Genomic DNA, 25,264 nt, shown 5'->3' with positions numbered 1-25,264 from the left:
CCACTAAACCTCTTCTAGAACACGTCATAAGTTCTCTTCCACTAAACCTCTTCTAGAACACTTCATAAGTTCTCTTCCACTAAACCTCTTCTAGAACACGTCATAAGTTCTCTTCCACTAAAACTCTCCTAGAACACTTCATAAGTTCTCTTCCACTAAAACGCTCATAGTGTCACGCCCTGACCTTAGAGATCCTTATTTATTCTCTATGCTTGGTTAGGTCAGGGTGTGACTCGGGTGGGAAAATCTATGTTTTCTATTTCTTTGTTGTTTTGCCGAGTGTGGTTCCCAATCAGAGGCAGCTGTCTATCGTTGTCTCTGATTGTGGATCATATATAAGTTGTGATTCTCCGTTTGGGTTTTGTTGGATGTTATTTTCTGTTTAGTGTCTGTGCCTGACGGCACTGGTCGCTTTCGTTTTTGGATTTGTTATTTTTGTTTGAGTGTTTCTTGTAAATAAATATCATGAACACTTTCCACGCTGCGCTTTGGTCCACTCTTCCTTCCACCGACGACGAGAGCCATTACACCAACAACACTTCATAAGTTCCATTAAGTTCTCTTCCTATAAAACTCTCCTAAAACACTTCATAAGTTCCATTAAGTTCTCTTCCTCTAAACCTCTCCTAGAACACTTCATAAGTTCCTGTCACGCTGGTATGAAGAGATTTGGGAGACAGGTTTTTTTTATACCCCAAAATTACGGCGTGCCGTGTAAAGGCACGGGGACGAAGACCAAACAAACACTATACAAAACACAGGGTTGAAACCCAAACAAAAAAGCGAGGAGCACGTTGAGTAAATAACACACGTGCACAATGATTTAACTCACGGGACAAGACCCGTAATCATCTGCGCAATCCACAAGGGCACGAAAACCCCAAACACACAGCACAGGTACTCACACCCACCAACGGACATAGTAACAATAATATACCCCCAATGGAAACCAAAGGGCACATATCATATACACAAATACTAATCAGTGGGAATAGGGGCCAGGTGTGCGTGATGAAAGTTCTGGAGGGATCCGTGACAGTCCCATATAGTTTCTTTGACCATGCAGTACTCTTCCAGACAGAGCTCTACTCCCACGTCTCTCTCTCTCTCTCTCTCTCCACTCCTCCAAGGCTCTCTCTCTCTCTCTAGCTACTCTCCACTTCTCCAAGGCTCTCTCTCCCTCTCCAGATATTCTCCACTCCTCCAAGGCTCCAGATATTCTCCACTCTTCCAAGGCTCTCTCTCTCTCTCTCGTCTCCACAGCTGTCTCTCAATTCAATTCATATGAATTCAATTTAAGGGCTTTATTGGCATGGGAAACATGATAACATTGCCAAAGCAAGTTAACTAGATTATTTACAGTAAACATTACACTGAGAATAAATAATAAAGACAGTTAAAATGTCATTATGTCTATATACAGTGTTGGAATGATGCGCAAATAGTTAAAGTTCAAAAGGGGAAATAAATAAACATAAATATGGGTTGTATTTACATTGGTGTTTGTACTTCGGTGGTTGCCCTTTTCTTGTGGCAACAGGTCACAAATCTTGCATACTGTGGTATTTCACCCAGTAGATATGGGAGTTTATTAAAATTGGGTTTGTTTTCAAATTATTTGTGGATCTGTGTAATCTGAGGGGAATATGTGTCTCTAGTATGGTCATACATTTGGCAGGAGGTTAGGGAGTGCAGCTCAGTTTCCACCTCATTTTGTGGGCAGTGTGCGCCTAGCCTCTTGAGAGCCAGGTCTACCTACGGCGGCCTTTCTCATTAGCAAGGCTATGCTCACTGAGTCTGTACATAGTCAATGTTTTCCTCAAGTTTGGGTCAGTCACAGTGGTCAGGTATTCTGCCACTGTGTACTCTCTGTTTAGGGCCAAGTAGCATTCTAGTTTGCTCAGATTTTTTGTTAATTCTTTCCAATGTGTCAAGTAATTATCTTTTTGTTTTCTCATGATTTGGTTGGGTCTAATTGTGTTGCTGTCCCGGGGCTCTGTCAGGTCTGTTTGTGAACAGAGCCACCGGACTAGCTTGCTTAGGAGACTCTTCTCCAGGTTCATCTCTCTGTAGGTGATGGCTTTGTTATGGAAGGTTTGGGAATTGCTTCCTTTTAGGTGGTTGTAGAATTTAACAGCTCCTTTCTTGATTTTGATAATTAGTGGGTATCGGCCTAATTCTACTCTGCATGCATTATTTGGTGTTTTACGTTGTACACAGAGGATATTTTTTGCAAGATTCTGCATGCAGAGTCTCAATTTGATGTTTGTCCCATTTAGTGAATTCTTGGTTGGTGAGAGGACCCCAGATCTCACATCCATAAAAGGCAATGGGTTCTAAAACTGATTCAAGTATTTTTAGCCAGATCCTAATTGGTATGTCGAATTTTATGTTCCTTTTGATGGCATAGAAGGCCTTCTTGCCTTGTCTCTCAGCTCGTTCACAGCGTTTTGGAAGTTACCTGTGGTGCTGATGTTTAGGCCAAGGTATGTATGTTTTTTGTGTGCTCTAGGGTAATGGTGTCTAGATGGCACCTGGACTTTTTTGGAACACCATTATTTTTGTCTTACTGAGATTTACTGTCAGGGCCCAGGTCTGACAGAATCTGTGCAGAAGATCTAGGTACTGCTGTAGGCCCTCCTTGGTTGGTGACAGAAGCACCAGATCATCAGCAAACAGTAGACATTTGACTTCATATTCTAGTATGGTGAGGCCGGGTGCTGCAGACTGTTCTAGTGCCCTCGCCAATTCATTGATATATATGTTAAAGATGGTGGGGCTTAAGCTGCATCCCTGTCTCACCCCACGGCCCTGTGGAAAGTAATGTGTGTGTTTTTTTGCAAATTTTAACCACACACTTGTTGTTTGTGTACATGGATTTTATAATGTCGTATGTCCCCCCCAACACCACTTTCCATCAAAATGCCAAATTGAGTCAAAGACTGTTTTGAAATCAACAAATTTGTTTTGGTTTGTTTTGTTTGTCAATTAGGGTGTGCTGGGTGAACACATGGTCTGTTATATGATAATTTGGTAAAAAGCCAATTTGACATTTGCTCAGTACATTGTTTTCACTGAGGAAATGTAGGAGTCTGCTGGTAGTGATAATGCAGAGGATTTTCCCAAGGTTGATGTCTCTCTCTTTCGCTCCCTCTAGTCTCCACTCCACAGTCAGAGAACAGCACAGGAGGTTATTCAAGCTGCCTGACATCAGCCCTTCCCCTGAGTGGGAGAGAGGAAGAACAGAGAGAAACACAAATGTTAGCTAAACATTCACAGCAGACTAAATGTCCTTATTTTTCTGTTTAATGACTGATTCAAAGTCTGCTAGTATAATCACAAGATGTCACTGACTTTGACAGTGGAAAGAAAACCTTTTTTTGTAATAAAAGACTAAACAATAGGTAGAAACATTGATACAAGCTTCGGCAAAATAGAATAAAACGTTCTGCTAAAAGATGAATAAGCAGATGAGACTGACAGAATATTTGCCCCCCACTCTTAGATAATACACTATCTGCACAATTGATTACCTGGTGATTGTTGCACATGATTGTTATTCATAGCATGACTTGGCTATGGCTCTATGGTGCGTTTGCATTAACAAGTAAATGTAATTTAATCTGAGACAGCCTGTTTTGGCCCGAGGGGATTCATAAACCACAGGACTGTTTCTAAAGCAAGGTTTCAGTTGGACAGCTGTCAAAATCAATCTGCAACAACACAATGGATTTACACTCAGCTGTGGTATTAGTAAGTGTGTGTTGTGTATGTGTGTGTTGTGTGTGTGTGTGACTCAGACTACACCTCATTGCAGTTCCACTCTACCAGTCCTACATACTGCCAGCGCACTCCATCTAATACAATGCCTGTCTTACTTTTATTTCCATGTCGATTTAAAGACTCTTCTCATCTCTTTGATAGCCATTTGCATTGAATTGCTACAATTAGCATAAATTCGCTTCTCAATGAGAAAAGGCATCGTTCAAGCTTCCTACAGATGTAGGATCTAATTTGATCACTGTTTTGTTGATGATAATTTTCTTGCACAGCAGGAAATGCAAACCTGTAGTGTTTTCAAGGCTTCTAAAGTTTGTAATTTCTACTTTTAGTAGCAGTATTTTTATTGGAATTTCACAATTTTCACCCATATTAAGAGATACAACAACAGAGACAAGGAAAAAAAACAGCACTCACTTACACATACCTGTGTGTGTGTGTGTATATATATATATATATATATATATATATACACACACATACATACATACATACATACAGTATATGGAAATGAAAATCAATAGAAGATTGAGGCTCTTCCACCTAAAACCAAGCCTTGGGCACCAATATGGATTCACACATATCTCAGCCTGGGCTATAGTGGCAGTTACTTTAGCAAGAAAAATAATAAAGATAGGAATATTACTGAACCGGAGCACGTGAGAACTCACACTACTGTTTCATGATCAGATTAAAATTAAAATTAAAAAGTTATCCAATGCTGCGGAGGTGCAGCTTAAAGTTATTTACCCAAGAGAGTCAAAAAACGCAGCAGCCTCTTCAGGTGTGTAGAGTTCTTTAGGTGATCCGTTGACCATAATCTTCAATGTGGCCGGGTACAACAGTGCGTAGTCCATCTTCATTCTCTTGAGTTGAGCCTTCTCCTCATCAAACGCTTTGCGTCTTCGTACAACCGCAGTGGAATAATCATTGAAGAATGAGACCTTTGGACCTTTACGTTGACTACCGTCAGAGCCGATGTTTCTAGCCGCATCCATGACGCGCTGCTTGTCGGTGAAGGCGCTGGTTGGGACCGGGTACCGGTGCTTGAGAGCGATGAGCTCTGTCCAGCTTCGCACAACCAGCCTTTGTAGGTAGCCAGGGATCCATTCCTCAAAAAAATTTACTGAACGTGTCCCTTCAAAATTTTCCGGGAGTCCCACAACACGAATATTGCATCTGCGTCCTCGATTATCCAAGTCGTCAATGTGCTCCGCCATTTTGCACACCTGTTTCTCAAGTGCTTTTATCTTAGTGTTCATAGATGTAGTTGAAGTTTCCACTGTAGCAATTCTTCCTTCCGCCTCATCAACACGTTCCACAACCCTCTGTAGTTCAGCTGAATGGCCTGCTATTGCTTCCAAGACCATTCTTATCTTATCATCGATCACTTTAGTAATATTTTCAGTCATCCTTTGAATCACCAGGTCCATTGTGCCTGGATCCGCAATGGTGTTAGCTTCGCTAACGTTAGCTAGCTCCTCATGCACATCTACAGGGATGGTGGTTTTGGTCGAGTTCTTAGTAGTTCTGTTGGGCATGTTGTCAGAGATTTTTGAGAAATAGCCGTCAAGACTCATTGTAAGATAACTTATTTAGCCAATTCTACCACTTTTTCAAGCTAGGAGATTAATGCAAAAATATAAATTACGAATGCCACGGGAGCTCGCTGAAACACAGTGTTCTCTCTACGGCGCCATTTTGTCAACCCTGTAATTTCTACTTAAAAATGTTAGACTTGATTTGCCCTGACATAAAATGTATTAGCCCCTACAAAAAAAAGCCCATTAATGATAATCCACATAATCATTCACATTTCCTGTTGCTGCAGGATTATTTTCCTGCTGTAGCAAACTGTCAATATTTTGTTCCCTTCCCAAACAAACCCATCAGCAGAGATCCTAACAACAAAAGCAGCAGAAATAGACAGATAATCATCTATTAATAGTTTGATGTCTGTCCTACTGTGTTGCCAGTGGGACCAGAAGAAAGGCTTGTAGGCTACTGACTGCTGGTTCCTCTGGTGGGCTATTGATTTTTATCATCCACCAGATCAGACCAAGATGGACCTCTCTCTCTCTCTCTCTCTCTGGAGGTATGGGGGTTTAGGGGAGCTGTCTGTACGGCTGGAGAGGAGGGGTTGGTTGTACAGTTGTAATGTGGTGCTGGAGGTTGCGGTGGCATGCAGTGCGTTTTTATTGGGGTGGGGGGTTCTGGTGGTTTTAGTGTAATGAGGATGTCTCATTTAAGTAAGACAAAAAGTCAAGTCTCTCTCTACCTCTCTATTTCTGTTTCTCTCTCCAGACTCATTACGCCAGATCAGAGCTGCCATATTGTTTCTCCAGCTGTCGAAAGACCACACAAACAGTGATGTTTTGAAAGTGACCTGACAAAAAGGACAAACAGGGCACTCAAGATCTTTACCCTGTTTGTCAGTTAATTTGTCCATATACATGTATTTCTGACATTTCCGATGTCCCCATGCAGGATTGGTGGGGTGGTCCCCATCGTGTTCCCCTACTTTGCGGAGTTCCTGGCGAGGGAGAAGAGAGGAGAGCACCTGAGCTGGCTCTGCATGTTCTGGATGATAGGAGGGATCTATGCCTCGGCAATGGCCTGGCTCATCATACCACACTACGGTGAATGACTGACAGCCCTGTCCTATCACGCTGCAGGATTATTTGTGCCACACCTAGGTCACCAATCATAATAATTGATATCAGCAGCCTAGGCCTGAACCCTCAACCTGTATCCAGGGATTACCCGTGTTTACTGTCTGTCTGTCTGCTACTGTCTACTGTCTGTCTGTCTGTCTGCTACTGTCTACTATCTGTCTGTCTGTCTGCTACTGTCTGTCTGTCTGCTACTGTCTACTATCTGTCTGTCTGCTACTGTGTCTGTCTGGCACTGTCTACTGTCTGTCTGCTACTGTCTACTATCTGTCTCTCTGCTACTGTCTGTCTGTCTGCTACTGTCTGTCTGTCTGCTACTGTCTACTATCTGTCTGTCTGTTACTGTCTGTCTGCTACTGTCTACTGTCTGTCTGCTACTGTCTGTCTGCTACTGTCAACTGTCTGTATGTCTGCTACTGTCTACTGTCTGTATGTCTGTTACTGTTTACTGTCTGTCTGCTACTGTCTGTCTGCTACTGTCTGCTACTGTCTGTCTGTCTGCTACTGTCTGTCTAATACTGTCTATTGTCTGTCTGTCTGCTACTGTTTACTGTCTGTCTGTCTGCTACTATCGTCTGTCTGTCTGTCTGCTACTATCGTCTGTCTGTCTGCTACTGTCTACTATCTGTCTGTCTGTTACTGTCTGTCTGCTACTGTCTACTGTCTGTCTGCTACTGTCTGTCTGCTACTGTCAACTGTCTGTATGTCTGCTACTGTCTACTGTCTGTATGTCTGTTACTGTTTACTGTCTGTCTGCTACTGTCTGTCTGCTACTGTCTGCTACTGTCTGTCTGTCTGCTACTGTCTGTCTAATACTGTCTATTGTCTGTCTGTCTGCTACTGTCTGCTGTCTGTCTGTCTGCTACTATCTACTGTCTGTCTGTCTGTCTGCTACTGTCTGTCTGTCTGCTACTGTCTACTATCTGTCTGTCTGTTACTGTCTGTCTGCTACTGTCTACTGTCTGTCTGCTACTGTCTGTCTGCTACTGTCAACTGTCTGTATGTCTGCTACTGTCTACTGTCTGTATGTCTGTTACTGTTTACTGTCTGTCTGCTACTGTCTGTCTGCTACTGTCTGCTACTGTCTGTCTGTCTGCTACTGTCTGTCTAATACTGTCTATTGTCTGTCTGTCTGCTACTGTCTGCTGTCTGTCTGTCTGCTACTATCTACTGTCTGTCTGTCTGTCTGCTACTGTCTGTCTGTCTGCTACTGTCTACTATCTGTCTGTCTGTTACTGTCTGTCTGTTACTGTTTACTGTCTGTCTGCTACTGTCTGTCTGCTACTGTCTGCTACTGTCTGTCTGTCTGCTACTGTCTGTCTAATACTGTCTATTGTCTGTCTGTCTGCTACTGTCTACTGTCTGTCTGTCTGCTACTATCGTCTGTCTGTCTGTCTGCTACTATCGTCTGTCTGTCTGTCTAATACTGTCTATTGTCTGTCTGTCTAATACTGTCTATTGTCTGTCTGTCTAATACTGTCTATTGTCTGTCTGTCTGCTACTGTCTGCTGTCTGTCTGTCTGCTACTATCTACTGTCTGTCTGTCTGTCTGCTACTGTCTGCCGTCTGTATGTCTGCTACTGTCTGTCTGTCTACTGTCTGTCTGCTACTGTCTACTGTCTGTCTGTCACTGTCTGTCTGTCTACTACTGTCTGTCTGTCTGTCTGTCTGTCTGTCTGTCTGTCTGTCTGTCAGGGACATAAAAGCACTCGTCATAAAACACAAGGCATATCTTCACACACACACACGTCTGTGAGAGAACGTGTGTGTAACAGGTTCCGCCGCAGTGGGCTCTTCATTGACTGCTGCTGGCCAGAGGCTGGAGGACTCCTCCTCTTACTGGAAAGCCTCAGTGTGTGTGAGAGAGAGAGAGATTTCGCTCATTTCCTTCACCATATGGTGTTCTTCATCTCTAGATTCTCATTCCCATCATCTCATGTGGAAAATAGAAGTGTGTTTTTGGATAATTCCTAATAAGAGAGACTATAATGAAATGGGTTGATGATTTTAAGGTACTTGGAGGCACTTTAAGATTTCAGGCCTTCATACTTTTACTCTTATACAAAAACAACGCATAATATCAGACATGGAATATGTATTGTTGTGCTCATTTCTCTTGTTTCTGATTGGTGGTTGTGTGTGCAGGATGGAGTTTCAGTATGGGCTCCGCCTACCAGTTCCACAGTTGGAGAGTGTTTGTGGTGGTGTGTGCTCTACCCTGTGTGTGTGCTGTCGTAGCACTCACCTTCATGCCCGAGAGCCCACGATTCTTCCTAGAGGTAAGGAGTATGTGTGTGTGTGTGTGTGTGTGTGTCTGCATACCGCCCCAACAGATTCACAGATGACACAATACACTGCCGTCTCCCACCTGGACAAGAGGGGAAATAACTATGTGAGAATGCTGTTGATGGACTACAGTTCAGCGTTCAACAACATAGTCCCCTGCAAGCTCATCACCAAGCTAGGGACCCTGAGACTGAACACCTCCCTCTGCAACTGGATCCTGGACTTCCTGATGGGACAGCCCCTATAGACTTAGAAGTTTGGTGCCAGGACAACAACAAGGAGCTGATCATGGACCACAGGAGAAAGAGGGGAGAGCACGCCCCCATCCACATCGACAGGACTTTTTGGAGCGGGTCGAGAGCTTCACGTTCCTTGGCATCCACATCACTAAAGACTTAACATGGTCCACACACACCCACACAGTCATGAAGAGATCACAAAGCGCTACAGAGGGTTGTGTGGACAGACCAGTACATCACTGGGGCCAAGATCCCTGCCATCCAGGACCTCTATATGAGGTGGTGTCAGCGGAAGTCCCGAAGAATCACCAGTCTCCAGCCACCCAAGCCATAGACTGTTGACTCTGCTACCGTCCGTCAAACGGTACCGGAGCATCGGCTCTCGGACCAACAGGCTTCGAGACAGCTTCTACCCCCAAGCCATAAGACTGCTAAATCAAATCAAACTTTATTTGTCACATGTGCTAAATACAACAGTGTAGACCTTACCGTGAAATGCTTACTTATAAGCCCCTAACCAACAGTGTAGACCTTACCGTGAAATGCTTACTTACCAGCCCTTAACCAACAGTGTAGACCTTACCGTGAAATGCTTACTTACCAGCCCTTAACCAACAGTGTAGACCTCACCATGAAATGCTTACTTACAGGCCCCTAACCAACAGTGTAGACCTTACCATGAAATGCTTACTTACAGGCCCTTAACCAACAGTGTAGACCTTACCGTGAAATTCTTACTTACAGGCCCTTAACCAACAGTGCAGCTCAAGAAGAGTTAATAAAAGATTTACCAAATAAACTAAAGTAAAAAATTATGAAAAGTAACACAATAAAATAACAATAACGAGGCTATATACAGGGGGTACCGGTATCGAGTCAATGTGCGGGGGTACAGTTTAGTCGAGGTAATTTGTACATGTAGGTAGGGATGAAGTGACTATGCATAGATAATAAAGAGTGAGTAGCAGCAGTGTAAATAAATTGAAAAATAAATGGAGGGTGGGCGTCAATGTAAATAGTTATGTGGCCATTTGATTAATTGTTCAGCAGTCTTATGGCTTGGGGGTAGAAGCTGTGAGGAGCCTTTTGATCTTAGACTTGGCACTCCGGTACCGCTTGCCGTGCGGTAGCAGAGAGACACGTCTATGACTTGCGTGACTGGAGTCTCTGACAATTTTTTGGGCCTTCCTCTGACAACGCCTAGTATATAGGTCCTGTTTGGCAGGAAACTTGGCCCCAGTGATGTACTGGGCTGTACACACTACTCTCTGTAGCGCCTTAAAGTCTGAAGCAGAGCAGTTGCCATACCAGGCGGTGATGCAACCGGTCAGGATGCTCTCGATGGTGCAGCTGTGGAACATTTTGAGGATCTGAGGACCCATGCCAAATCTTTTCAGTCTCCTGAGGGGGAAAGGTGTTGTCGTGCCCTTTTCACAACTGTCTTGGTGTGTTTGGACCATGATAGTTTGTTGGTGATGTGGTCACCAAGAAACTTGAAACTCTCGACCCGCTCCACTACAGCCCCATAAATGTTAATGGTGTTCTGTTCGGCCCGCCTTTTTCTATAGTCCACGATCAGCTCTTTTGTCTTGCTCACATTGAGGGAGAGGTTGTTGACCTGGCATCACACTGCCAGGTTTCTGACTTCCTCCCTATAGGCTGTCTCATTGTTGTCGGTGATAAGGCCCTGTTGTCGGTGATAAGGCCCTGTTGTGTCGTCAGCAAACTTAATGATGGTGTTGGAGTTGTGTTTGGCCACGCAGTTGTGAGTGAACAGGGAGTACAGGAGGGGACTAAGTACGCACCCCTGAGGGGCCCCAGTGTTGAGGATCAGCGTGACAGATGTGTTGTTGCCAACCCTTACCACCTGGGGGTGGCACGTCAGGAAGTCCAGGATCCAGTGGCAGAGGGAGGTGTTTAGTCTCAGGGTCCTTAGCTTAGTGATGATCTTCGTTGGCACTATGTTGAACGCTGAGCTGTAGTCAATGAACAGCACTCTCACATAGGTGTTCCTTTTGTCCAGGTGGGAAAGGGCAGTGTGGAGTGCGATTGAGATTGCGTCATCTGTGGATCTGTTGGGGCGGTATGTGAATTGGAGTGGGTCTAGGGTGTCCGGTAGGATACTGTTGATGTGAGTGCTACGGGGCGGCAATCGTTTAGGCAGGTTACCTTCACTTCCTTTGGCACAGGTACTATGGTGGTCTGCGTGAAACATGTAGGTATTACAGTGAGAGGTTGAAAATGTCAGTGAAGACACTTGCCAGGTGGTCCGCGCATGCTTTCAGTACACGTCCTGGTAATCTGTCTGGCCCCGCGGCTTTGTGAATGTTGACCTGTTTAAAGTTCTTACTCACATCGGCTACCGAGAGCGTTATCACACAGTCGTCCAGAACAACTAGTCCTCTCGTGCATGCTTCAGTGTTGCTTGCCTCTGTTAGGTTTTTATTTTTCAGAGTAAATAACTCAGACACTAGAGAAGCTTTAACCAAGTTTAATTCCTCCCAAAGGTTCTGTACAGCTGTTTTCAGACACTTCAACATTTGTCCCACTCAGATATATATATCCCACTTAAAACACTCCCCCTTCTCTACAATCCTTACATCTAATGGTTTAACAGGAAAAGAGTAACAAGATACCAAACCCTTATTACTCCCTTCTGGTGACCTGTCCTCACCTCCTGACCTCAACCCCTCCTTCATCTAATCCATAGAGTTCCATCTGTCTTCCCTGTATCAACACGGTGCTCTGCTCTCGTCCCCCAACACATTCCACAGCTATCTGTCTTTCTACAGAGGCCCAGTCTCTTTCTCCTTTGATTCTATGCTTCTTTCCTATCATTTATTTAATATCTCAATGTTCAAAATGTTGAGTCCAACACCGCAAAGCGAGCATAAAAGGCATTTAGCATATCTGGTAGGCTCATGTCACTGGGCAGCTCGCGTCTGGGTTTCCCTTTGTAGTCCGTAATAGTTTTCAAGTCCTGCCACATCCGACGAGCATCAGAGCCTGGTGTAGGATTCAATCTTAATCCTGTATTGACGCTTTGCTTGTTTGATGGTTCGTCTGAGGGCATAGCAGGATATCTTATAAGTGTCCGGATTAGTGTCCCGCTCCTTGAAAGCGGCAGCTCTAGCCTTTAGCCAATGCGGATGTTGCCTGTAATCCATGGCTTCTGGTTGGGAAATATACGTACGGTCACTGTGGGGACGATGTCATCGATGCACTTATTGATGAAGCCGGTGACTGAGGTGGTTTACTCCTCAATGCCATTGGATGAATCCCTGAACATATTCCAGTCTGTTCTAGCAAAACAGTCCTGTAGCGTAGCATCTGCTTCATCTGACCTCTTCCATATTGAGCGAGTCACGGGTACTTCCTGCTTTAGTTGTTGCTTGTAAGCAGGAATTAGGAGGATAAAATTATGGTCAGATTTGCCAAATGGAGGGCGAGGGAGAGCTTTGTATGCATCACTATGTGTGGAGTGAAGGTGGTCTAGAGTTTCTTTTCCTCTGGCTGCACATGTGACATAGCCATAATACTGCTAAATAGTTCATTAATGGTTACCTGGACTATCTGCATTGATCTACCTTGCACTGAATCTATACCCACACACACACAGGACTATATACACACACTATGTACACAGTCACTCACACACACTACACTGACACACTCACACAAAACGCCCTCACATTATACACTACGTACTGTACTTACACACACACACACATAACACACACACATGCATAATGACACCACACAAACACACATACATACATATACACATACATAAACACACACACACCTATAGACACTAGGTCCAGGCGATATGGCATAAAAATCATATCTGGATTTTTTCAAACTTAATTGCCGATTCACAATATATATCTCAAGTTTTTAAATGTTCTCTCTAAATAAGCTTTTCTTTACAATTAAAGGTCAAAAGCACAGCATTTCAAACAGTCAGCAATAATCTAATGAATTCAGTTATACCTAGGATAAATATAAGCCTTCCATAACCATAAGACCCACTTGTATTTAGTTTAGCCAACTTGGATGTATCGGCAAAACAGTTGAATGGTTATAAACACACCCTGCTGTCCGTCTCCAACAGTTTGAACAGCATGCTAGTCTGTCCACTTTGTTCACATGTTGAAATCATGTGGCCTACCTTATTACTCAGAATAAACACAAGTTGAGGAGTTGGAACATAAGAAGGGTATGAGGGTACCCCTCTAATCTTAGAGTAAAATAATGTCTCATAAACAGTACACACACTTTGACACTCATCATATGCTGCTGCTATTCTGTTCTTTATTTTACTCTTATTATTATCTATCCTGATGCGTAGTCACTTTACCCTGCATTCATGTACATACAGTATCTACCTCAAATACCTTGCACCCCTGCACATTGATCTGGTACTGGTCCTCACTGTACTGTATCTCCATTCTTTATTCCTCGTGTTACTATTTTAAAATGTTTTATTATTACTTTAAAACTCTGCATCGTTGGGAAGGGCTCGGTATGCAAGCATTTCACAGTATTCGTTGTATTGTATTCGGGGGAATTTGATTTGTGTGTGTAACCCTCTCTGTGTCTAGATGGGTAAACATGACGAGGCATGGATGGTGCTGAAACAGATCCATGACACCAACATGAGGGCCTGCGGAGAACCAGAGAAAGTCTTCACCGTGAGTATACAGTACCTGTCTCTTTGGGACTCTCTCGCTCTCTTTCATCCTCTCTCTTTTCCTCTTTTTCTTTCTTTCTCTCTCTCTCTCCTTCACACAAAAACACACACATAGTGTATTGACTCTGAGTCTCCCCCTGTAGGTGAACAGAATAAAGCTCCCTACGCATCTGGATGAATTGGTAGAGATGCAGTCAGACTCATCCAACCCTGTTGGCCAAGTCCTCTTCGTGATCAGGACTGAACTCAGAGGGGTAGGACTGTGGGTGTTAGTGATAGGTTGTAACAACACATATTATATGAAATCATTATGAATAATGACTTTTTTTTAGGTATTTATACCTGTCTCTGTCTCTCTCTCTTTCTCTTTCTCTAGATCTGGTTAACGTTCATGAGCTGTTTCAATTACCCAGTGAAAGACAACACCATCAAACTGGCCTTCGTGTGGTTCACACTGTCTTTTGGGTAAGCAGTGCCTATCCCAGCTATCAGTTTCTCCTGAGTCTGTGTGTTCATAATGAAGTACTCTAAGGTAGAGCCAGGGTCTCTCAAATAGCGCTAAGATGATGAATGCTAACACGCTAACTGGGAAAGAGACCACCCATCTAAATAAAGCACCATTAGGAACATCAATGCTAAATCCCAATGCTAAATCCCGTTGTCATTATGTGGCATTGTGTGTAGATTGAAGATTGGAAAAAACTATGTAATACATTTTCGAATAAGGCTGTAATGTCACAAAATGTGGAAAAAGTCAAGGCGTCTGAATGCACTGTATATCCTAACTAGAGAATGTTAAGAATATTATTCCTGTGTGCGGTTACTAGTCTGTCAGTGACGCCATATCCTTTGCAGGTACTATGGCCTATCTGTGTGGTTCCCTGATGTCATCCATCACCTGCAGTCTGATGAGTATGCCTCTAGAGTGAAGACTCACAACAACGAACATACAGAAGACTTCACCTTTAACTTCACCCTGGAGAACCAGATACACACCAATGGAGTATTCGTCAACGACAGGTACTGTGTCTAAACGCACACACAAACACACCAATGTAGTCTTCACCAATGATGGTTATTGTAACCAACAAACTCACTTAAAGAGACTTTAATGAGTTTAACAGGCTCTATCAAACCCCCAGTTTATCCAGTTAAAGTAGCCTGTCCCATTCCAGGATAGCAGTGTGATCCGTCATTCCTGTAAACAACACACCGCTCTCCGTAATGTTCTTCCTTTCCTTTATCTACACCGCCTCCGGGAAATAAAAAAACCTCTCTCTCTCTCTCTCTCTCTCTCTCTCTCTCTTTCTCTCTCTGTCTCTCTCTCTCTCTCTCTCTCTCTCTCTACTATGATCCTCCTCTCTAACATACAGTTGAAGTCGGAAGTTTACATACACCTTAGCCAAATATATTTAAACTCAGTTTCACAATTCCTGACATTTAATCCTGGTAAAAATTCCCTGTCTCAGGTCAGTTAGGATCACCACTTTATTTTAAGAATGTTAAATGTCAGAATAATAGTAGAAAGAATGATTTATTTCAGCTTTTATTTCTTTCATCACATTCCCAGTGGGTCAGAGGTTTACATACACTCAATTGGTATTTGGTAGCATTGCCTATCACAGGAACATATTGACGTACTACACCCCTTCCACTAGAAACCCCTGGTTAAAATGTGTGTGTGTGTTTGTATGCAACAATACTGGCCTGTGGACTTGCGTTTCATCTTTGTTTTGTGTTTCATCAGTCATGTCCAGTACAGTATAACATATCCTTAGAGATAACGTATCCTTAGAGATAACGTATCCTATCTCTATTGGATAGAAAGGGCTGAGTCAGCGTACAGGCCAGGCTGTTCTCCCAGCTAGTGGTCTCACACCGCTGGGTACTGGAGGGGATATCATCAATCTTTTATTTGCTCGATCACTATCTCAACTCCTCTGCTTTGTGTCGACCAAAAATAAGTGTTGATGGTACAATAGATTTTTCTTTACTGTATTTATTCTTATTTTCCTCTCCTCTTCTCCCCCTCTCTCTCCTCTCTCCACCTCCTTCTCCTCTCTCCTCTCCTCTCCTCTTCTCCCTCTCTCCTTTCCTCTTCTCCCTCTCCTCTCTCCCCCTCCCTTTCCTCTCTCCTCTCCTCTTCTCCCTCTCCCTCCCCCTCGCTCTCCCATCTCCTCCTCTCCTCTCCTCTCCTCTCCTCTCCTCTCTTCTCCTCTTCTCCCTCTCTCCCCCCTCCCTCTCCTCTTCTCCTCCCTCTCCTCTCCTCTCCTCTCTCTCTCCTCTCTCTCTCCTCCTCTCCTCTTCTCCCTCTCTCCCCCCTCCCTCTCCTCTTCTCCTCCCTCTCCTCTCCTCTCCTCTCCTCTCTCTCTCCTCTTCTCCTCTTCTCCCTCTCTCCCCCTCCCTCTCCTCCTCTCCTTTCTCCTCTCTCCTCCTCTCTAGGTTCATCAGTATGAAGTTAAAGTCCGTTACCTTTATAGACTCTACGTTTCAGAACTGTTACTTTGACGACGTGTCAACAGTGGGCTCATTATTCAAGAACTGCACCTTCGTAGAAGCCTTCTTTTATAACACAGGTGAGTCCACACACGCTCGCACACACATGCATGTATGCGCCAGGTTGTCCATTAGCCGGTAATGGCTTTTGTCATAGCCGATAAAATTGAAGCCGGCCGAATGGCTGGGAGAAGGACAATCCCATTGTGAAATAATGATTTTTAGCCTGTTCTTTGATGGAAATACATTTGACTGGTCATGCTTATCGGTCTATTGGTTCATTTGCATAATTTAGTGTAATTAAATTGGCGCGTTTACAGTATATTTGTTATGCATCTTTTTTTATCACACTCGTACAGCATACAGATACAGAGCCTTTAAGTGGAAAATCTGTCGACGCTGCTAGAGCTGCTGCTGCAGCATCTTGTGGTGCTTTCAAGACATCTTGGAACTCTGAAAAATACGATGTGAAATCATGACGTCAGTGATCTTCAGGTCGGAAAGGCGGAACTTTAGGAAGAGGCCCAAGTTCCTGAGTTAGAATATTTTTCCAGTTGTCTTGAACCCACTGTCAGAAGTCTGAGATTTCCGAGTTCCCAGTTGTGTTGAACTTGGCATCAAACGGCAACGGGAGGCAGGCTTCATCAGACCATCACACCACTTTGGTAGTATGCATTTTGAAAACATATACATGTTTTGAAACCTGAACGTTTTAATAGATATTATGAGGCATGTCTTAACTTGCTTAACTAGCCTATTAGATCTCCTCTCTTTCTAAACAGATATTTTCATCTCTTGTCACATCAAACCGCTCGCAATGGCAGTGTGCTTTTGACTGTATTTTCCCGATAATTGCATTATGGAAAGAACATTTGCGTGTAGTCTACTGCCTTGTTCGCATTGCTGCGCTTATAATGTGAATAAATCATATTATAAACTGAAGCTTCTGATCTGTTGCATCAAAATGATTGCTTTTTAACATGTTTGTTTTTGTATCCTAGACCTACTGCTTGTTTGAATTTGGGATCTATTGTCCCACAACTGTCTGTTTGGAATATGACATGTCTTTCTCAAAGAGCTGACCAATAGACTAGGTAGCCTAAACTTTTCTAATATAGTAGACTGACAAAGGCAAGTGATTTTGCTGTTCCTTACTTGTCTTGTTGGCCGAGGAAAAGTAAATGTGGACAGTTATTTTAACATGTTCAAAATGCACATCAGAATTGGGTAAGAATGACCGCACATCGTTGCATCCTTGACATGCCTGTTCTGTTAACATGCTTTACCATCATCTAAATGGGATTTCTGTCATTCTGAGCACCGTGGGTGGACACCCTAATCAGGTTATACACTAAATGCATATGGGTCTGCAAATTTCTCAAATGTCCCTTAGATTACAATGTTGCCTTTCAAATGACTGGCTCCACATTTTCCTAACAGAAACCCTGGTATGCGCGCGTGCTCGCATACACACACACTTGGTTGTTTACTTGAAATGTTACTCATTCTATTAATTCTGAGCACATCTCTTCCTCACAGCAACCATGTTATAGATGAGGTGTCCCCCTGCCTCTCACAAAACTCTTCAGACATAACTCTCTTACTCTCCTCTCTCTTCTTTTTCATCTCTCTCTCTCCCTCTCTCTCTCTGCTCCCTCTATCTCTCTGCTCTCTCTATGTGTTCTCTCTGTCTCCCTCTCTGCTCTGCCTCTCTCTCTCTCTCTCTTCCCCTTGCCCTCTCTCGCTCTCTCTCTCTCTCTCTGCTCTCTCTCTCTCTCTCTCTCTCTCTCTCTCTCTCTCTCTCTCTCTCTTCTCTGTCTCTCTCTCGCCCTCTGTCTCTCTCTCTCTCTCTCTCTCTCTGCTCTCTCTCTCTCTCTCTCTGCTCTCTCTCTCTCTCTCTCTTCCCCTTGCCCTCTCTCGCTCTCTCTCTCTCTCTCTGCTCTCTCTCTCTCTCTCTCTCTCTCTCTCTCTCTCTCTCTCTCTCTCTCTCTCTTCTCTGTCTCTCTCTCGCCCTCTGTCTCTCTCTCTCTCTCTCTCTCTCTGCTCTCTCTCTCTCTCTCTCTGCTCTCTCTCTCTCTCTCTCTCTCTCTTCTCTGTCTCTCTCTCGCCCTCTGTCTCTCTCTCTCTGCTCTGTCTCTCTGTTCTCTCTCGCTCTTCTCTGTCTCTCTCACTGCTCTCTCTCTCTGTTCTCTCTCTGTCTCCCTCTCTCCTGTCCCTCTCCTTCTCTCTCTCCTCTCCCTCCCTCTCCCCTCTCTCTCCTGTCCCTCTCCCCCTCTCTCTACTCTCCCTCCCTCTCCCCCTCTCTCTCCTCTCCCTCCCTCTCCCCCTCTCTCTCCTGTCCCTCTCCCCCTCTCTCTACTCTCCCTCCCTCTCCCCCTCTCTCCTCTCCCTCCCTCTCCCCCTCTCTCTCCTGTACCTCTCTCCCTCCCTCTCCCCCTCTCTCTCCTGCCCCTCTCTCTCTCTCCTCTTGTCCCTCTCTCCCTCACTCTCCTCTCCCTCCCTCTCACCCTCTCTCTCCTGCCCCTCTCCCTCTCTCCCCCCTAGCTTTCCTTTACACCAGTGAATTACAGGTCAACCTCTCTTCCCCTGCAGAAATGGCCTCTATGTTCCTTGTTCACTGTGCTTGACAAAGAAATCGAGCCGTGCGTACGTCCATACGTACCTATAATAGCATTGCAATGATCGATGCACACTCCTGCAGCAGTGCAATTGTATCTGATAGAAGATTAGGGATGGAAATACGGTGCTCTAAAGTGAGGTGGAGGGAAGGAAAGATATATTTTCTATTTTGGCTTGACATTACACAGACCAATGCACGCTGTAATATCATCTCAATGTACACTTTAGCACAGTTCTTGGTTAATGTTATCGTTCAATACTCTTTATGACATCTGTTATATTATTGTTACGACTGTGTTATCTAGCCCTTATGAAGGAGGGTTCATGTGGAGTACAATCTAATTATAAGAGGAGCTGACTAATAGTTGAACCAGGAAAGGCAGGGTCTCTGAGGGAGTAGTGAATTAGGGGGACCGCTAACGGCCACGGTGTGGTTCAGCTGACTCAGACCATGTGGGGTCGCAGGTTTAGAAACGGTTCCATCTCAATATTTAGGAAACAGCTGAACATGAAAACAATCTGGGCAAGTGAGCTTGGTGGCAAAGTCTCATGGGAGACGTAGTCTCATTGCCTCAAGCAGCAACACAGAGAGGAAGGGGGTGAGGGAGGGTGGAAGGGAGGGATAGAGAGAGAGAGAGAGAGAGAGAGAGAGGTATGAAAAGGGCATAGTGTTTGCTGCCTTTGCTCTTTCTCTGTGATGTCGTGTATTAATAGCGTTTCCATCAGGGGAGAGTTATGTAGTTATCCCTAAAAGACCTGGGATGTTTTGCAGACGGACCATATTTGCAGACGGACCATATTTCTGACCCCCCGGCCCTGTTCTACCTTCCCTTCATCAAGAGAAGAGAACCTCACAAGAGGCAGGCTGAGACCATGTCTGAACGATAGCGGACAAACATGAGTTAATAAAGAGAGTTAAAGGCCCATGGAAGCAGCATTAGATAATAAGTATAAACCCAGCACAGTGTCTATTCAGAAAGTTCACCTGCCAGACAAACAGAACATAAAGGAGTCAAAATAGTACACTTGTCTGATTCTCTATTTCTCTCTTTGTCTTTCTGCAGATATTGACGATTCTAAGCTGGTGGGGTCGAGGGTGATCAACAGTTCGTTCCACCACAACAAGACGGGCTGTCAGATGACCTTTGATGATGACTACAGTGCCTACTGGGTCTACTTTGTCAACTTCGTGGGGACGCTCGCCGTTTTGCCCGGCAACATAGTCTCCGCCCTTCTCATGGACAAGATAGGGCGCCTGAGCATGCTGGGTAAGTTTTTTAAATTCTACTTCATACAGAGTATATATTTGATATTCAGACAAATGTTCAATTGTGTGACTGTCCCCCCTGGGGTTTTACATTATCGGTACCTATGAAATTAAATAAAAAATGTATCACCAAAAAGATAATGTGTTTGTAATCTGTTATCATGTCTTATGTTGTGATAGGATGTGTAATAGCATGTTTTCTCCTCCAGGGGGCTCCATGGTGCTGTCAGGCATCAGTTGTTTCTTCCTGTGGTTTGGGACAAGTGAGTCTATGATGATCTTCATGCTGTGTCTCTATAACGGCCTCAGTATATCAGCCTGGAACTCCCTGGATGTTGTTACTGCTGAGCTCTACCCAACTGACAGGAGGTGGGTACAACAGGCAGGCAGGCAGGCAGGCACGACACACACACACACACACACACACACCCTCCATCCTTGACTCTCCTCTGCCCTCATTTTCTTCTCCAGGGGTACAGGTTTTGGGTTCTGTAATGCCATGTGTAAGCTGGCAGCGGTGTTGGGGAACCTGATCTTCGGTTCTCTGGTTGGCATCACAAAGACCATCCCCATCCTGCTGGCGTCGGCTGTACTAGTGGGAGGAGGCCTGGTGGGACTACGACTGCCTGACACACGCGGCCACGTCTTGATGTAGAACTACACTACCCAGCAGTCTTCACTCATGTACCCATTAGGCTTTAGTTGAACACTTTAAGACAGTGGTATGTAGGCCTTATGATAGCGTGTTCAAGTAAAGGGCTACATGTTGAAGTGCAAGTGCTAAAGTGCAATTAGTCCAACATTTTGTTAAGTTGTATTCGGAATAAAAGAGCCCTTGGCCATATTTATTTTAACCTTAGGTACTCTGTACCTGCGACCAGAGGGGTGGAGCTGGAATTCGGGGTGGAGTGCGTGGGAAGAGTTGAACCCTATTTTATTCACCTTCTGGAGGGCTCTGCCCAGGTAGAGAGATGATTGCTGTTTCTGCCCCAAGACCGGACTATCTTGCCTAACCTATTTTTCAACCTTGTCATTCCCAAACCAGCTGTTTGTTTTACGATTATTTCTTGTTGAATATCCAGGCATTTAGTTTGGGAAGTTGATCAAAATTCAGCTCTGTTTTAGCAGAAAGCAGGAGGGTTTTAACTTGATGAGATATGAAAAAGCCATTCTAAACCTAGCTTAAGTTTAATCAAAGGTACCTATTGCTGCTGTCCTCAGTGCCACGGGTCTGACATGAATACAAGTTAGGTATTAAGATACGTTCTTTAGTCAGCCTGGGTACCATAGTTACTATACGTTACAACATAATCATTCTCTAAGGGCAGAATCCTAACTAGAGAAGCGTCAATTTAGGTTTCAGGCTTAAGCTCTTGTGAGCACATGACTCTGTTGGATATTTAACCTATTTCACTGAAAGCTAAATGTATAGTTTGGAGTGAACTATGCCTTTAACATATTCATAACTTTGCAGTATCATAATGGCATCATTGCAGTACGTGCTTTTGCATTTGACCAGGTATGGATCATTTGTGTAAATGTACAGTGTGTGTGTGTGTGTGTGTGTGTGTATGATATTGTGTGTGCGTGTATAATAAATTGTATATATTCAAACGTTGTTAATTTCACAACCATGGGTTGGGGTCGATGTTAATGAGTTGACTTGATTCACTGAAGTGTCTTGACTGGTTTCAAATCAAATCAAACTTTATTTGGCACATGCGGCGAATACAAGTGTAGACCTTACCGTGAAATGCTTACTTACAAGCCCCTAACCAACAGTGTAGACCTTACCATGAAATGCTTACTTACAAGCCCCTATCCAACAGTGTAGACCTTACCGTGAAATGCTTACTTACAAGCCCCTAACCAACAGTGTAGACCTTACCATGAAATGCTTACTTACAAGCCCCTAACCAACAGTGTAGACCTTACCGTAAAATGCTTACTTACAAGCCCCTAACCAACAGTGTAGACCTTACCATGAAATGCTTACTTACAAGCCCCTAACCAACAGTGTAGACCTTACCGTAAAATGCTTACTTACAAGCCCCTAACCAACAGTGTAGACCTTACCATGAAATGCTTACTTACAAGCCCCTAACCAACAGTGTAGACCTTACCATGAAATGCTTACTTACAAGCCCCTAACCAACAGTGTAGACCTTACCATGAAATGCTTACTTACAAGCCCCTAACCAACAGTGTAGACCTTACCGTAAAATGCTTACTGACAAGCCCCTAACCAACAGTGTAGACCTTACCATGAAATGCTTACTTACAAGCCCCTAACCAACAGTGTAGACCTTACCATGAAATGCTTACTTACAAGCCCCTAACCAACAGTGTAGACCTTACCGTGAAATGCTTAGTTACAAGCCCTTAACCAACAGTGCAGTTCAAGAAGAGTTAATGGTTAATGGTGTGTTAATGAGTTTGTCTTTCAGCTTGTCCAACTGCATCACTTGCAGCCATCCATCCCTCATCCCGTCACACTCTGTATGAAACAAACTCTTTAACTACACTTCTGTTAAAATAGGAAACTTTGCATGTGTGTTACTAAAGTCTTTCTGTTGTGTGTTCTGTTTTTGTGTCTCTGCTACAGGGATGTAGTTGTAAAAAAACATGAAGGTGGCTAAACACTAGCTGGTTGAGATAACAGAGAGAGTAACATAAACACCATGGGTAACAATGCTAAGTTGGTGTAACAGCCAGGTGTGTTAACACTTTATTTAATAAACCAGTGGTGTAGTCCTTGTTTAGGTGTGCTTCCGCTCCACTACATCCCTGCTGCAGCCATTTTAATCTGGATCAAAGGTGACTGTGTCATTCTGGTGAGTTCCTTGTTCTGTGGGCAGGTGTCCCTCCGTTCTTCTGGGTAATTTTGACGGGGCATGCAGTGGGGAAATGTTCTGTTCTGTACGGAGCTACAGACATGCAATAGACCAGGACTATTCAACTCCAGCCCCTCCAGGTCCCTCAACAGTACTACTGGTTTCCTCTTCTCCCCTTCTGTCCCTCTTCTCACTGATCAATATATCAAAGTATAGTGCTTTTTACAAAAACATTTTTCACAAAGTGCTTAACCGTAACCTGGTCTAGACACAGAAATAACATGCATGTCATTGATTGGCCAGATAATCCACTGACCAGGTCTGAATCTGTCCCTGGTTAGAGGGGAAGGATGAAAACCAGCAGTTCTGTCACGAGTCCGACCAAGGGTGATTCCCCTTCCTGGGCGGGTGGCGCTCGGCGGTCGTCGTCACCAGCCTATTAGCTGCCACTGATTGTTTTTCCTCCCCCTCCTTGTATGTTTATTGGTAGCACCTGTTTATGTATAATTAGTTTGTCTTTATTAGACAGCCGGCCCGCCTGGTTGTTGTGCGGGATTATTTCAGTGTAACCTTCGGCTCTGTTGTAGAGGTACGTGTTAGTGCCTGGTCGTGATTTTTCCGTTGTACATTTTGATTCCCTGTGTTTGGGAACGTAACTATTGTGAGCACCCTGTGGTGCGTTGGTGCTATTAAAGACGTACAGCATTGCACTCTCTGTCTCCTGCGTTTGACTCCACACCCACGACACCCGGAGCCTTACAAGTTCTGTAGTTAGTAGATCTTGAGGCCCAGGTTTGAATAGCCCTGCTGTAGACAATACATGGAGGTGTGTGTTAAACCATTTGTCAAATACCTGTCCTTGGTCTGATTTACTTTGACTAGGGAAGGTTAACAGGTGCAATGTAAACTATGTCATGACTGTCTTGATCAGGTCAGGTTACAGGAGACCACAACCCTACAGATTATCTCTCCACCCAACAGAGGAGGGGAGAGCTAGGGGTCTGAAAATGTGGAGGGTTTTATGGCCCCTCACGGCCCTGGTAAATCTCAGGCCACAGACAAATTCCTATGTCCGATTACTATTGAGAACCAGCCTCAGAACATTAAACATGAACTAAAGGGACTTTGGAACAATGGTTTTTGTCAGCCACAATGGTGGTCATGACGATAGATGGAATATGAAAATGTATGTCATTTTTGTTCTGTTATTAAAGGTTAACAGATGACGTTATTACAAAAACATTGTAATGTGAAGGGTTTCCCTAGTATATGTTTGATGTTTATACATTGTACGTTGTATGGAAAATATCCAAATCAAAGAGAATGTTTTGGGGAAGATGAAATGGTAAGTTAGTTGTCTAAAATTGGATTTGAGTAAAACCTAGCCCTTGCCTCATTAACTTGGTACGCCCAGAGAAGGGCCCTAAAGGCGGCTACGCCCACTTCTGACCCGAGGGTATAAAACCTGTGAGTATAGAATTTACAGCAGGACTACGTGACCCCAGCTGCAGCGAGGTCTAAAAAGTCAACGAACCCAGAACGCAACGCAAGTTTGAAGACAAAGAAATCATTTTCTACCCAAGCTACGGATGAGTAGCTGTGTCTAAGCGGGTGAATTCAAGTCGAACCACCTAGCCTCCATCTCCCATCGAATCGTGGTATCTAAAGAGTTTCATTCCTATGCTGTGAGCTCTGAGCTACAGAGCTGTCTGTCCTCAGAAGACCCCTTCCAGAGAAAAGGATGAGGGAACAGACTCCTAAGCCAAAAAGGACACTGACACCGGGAGGACGAGCAGGGAGGTGCGCAGGAGAAGTGCTTCATCGAACAGCGGAGCGGTCCACGCAGAGAATCCCCAGAGATCATCCCCCATTACATCATTATATTCTGACCCATAAGAGCGGCAGTTTGGGGCAAGGCTAGGGTTAGAATAGCATAGCTGACAAATTCACCCAAATGTATATTTCTCTTGTGTACTTTCTTTTTTCTCTCTCTTTTGAAATTCCCATTGTGGGTAACATGCGCCATAGTGTGTTGGCCCGTTATACTAAGTTCTAATCAATAGCCTATCATGTGTTTTGTCTATGTGTATCTTTTTTCATCATTTGAGCTTTTTAGTAAATAAATATTCAACTAAGATTGGTGTGGTACGAATTCATTGGTGAGACCCGGGTCCGTGCAGATTCACGGCTATACGACGTTCAGAACAAGATTGGTAGAGGTAACTGGTTAATTAGCGGCTGTTGTAAAATCCATATTCTGATATTCTTTGAGTTAATTTGGGAAATAGAAACTAAATAAAAACTAGTTTTCCCATGGTGCCCCAGGTTAATGAGTTAATAATTGCTTGAGTCAGTTAATCACGTAATTAGAAACTTGT

General features: G+C 44.0%; 1 protein-coding gene across 1 annotated transcript in view; it reads left to right on the top strand.

The window, feature by feature from the left end:
- LOC139409904 (synaptic vesicle glycoprotein 2C-like) overlaps positions 1–20,972 on the top strand; it is a 30,618-nt gene extending 9,646 nt beyond the window's left edge. Inside the window, exons 3-12 of the mRNA XM_071155313.1 lie at positions 6,268–6,419; positions 8,598–8,731; positions 13,582–13,671; positions 13,814–13,924; positions 14,047–14,135; positions 14,526–14,690; positions 16,113–16,246; positions 19,850–20,053; positions 20,262–20,421; positions 20,524–20,972. Coding sequence (XP_071011414.1) covers positions 6,268–6,419; positions 8,598–8,731; positions 13,582–13,671; positions 13,814–13,924; positions 14,047–14,135; positions 14,526–14,690; positions 16,113–16,246; positions 19,850–20,053; positions 20,262–20,421; positions 20,524–20,707 — 1,423 coding nt within the window. The 3' untranslated portion in view covers positions 20,708–20,972. The remainder of the gene's footprint in view (positions 1–6,267; positions 6,420–8,597; positions 8,732–13,581; positions 13,672–13,813; positions 13,925–14,046; positions 14,136–14,525; positions 14,691–16,112; positions 16,247–19,849; positions 20,054–20,261; positions 20,422–20,523) is intronic.
- Positions 20,973–25,264: the final 4,292 nt, after the last annotated feature.

The sequence above is a fragment of the Oncorhynchus clarkii genome, chromosome 5 (assembly GCF_045791955.1).
Source record: "Oncorhynchus clarkii lewisi isolate Uvic-CL-2024 chromosome 5, UVic_Ocla_1.0, whole genome shotgun sequence".
Taxonomy (NCBI): Eukaryota; Metazoa; Chordata; class Actinopteri; order Salmoniformes; family Salmonidae; genus Oncorhynchus; species Oncorhynchus clarkii.
Note: the sequence above shows the minus strand (reverse complement) of the source record. Positions and strands in the feature narration are given on the sequence as shown.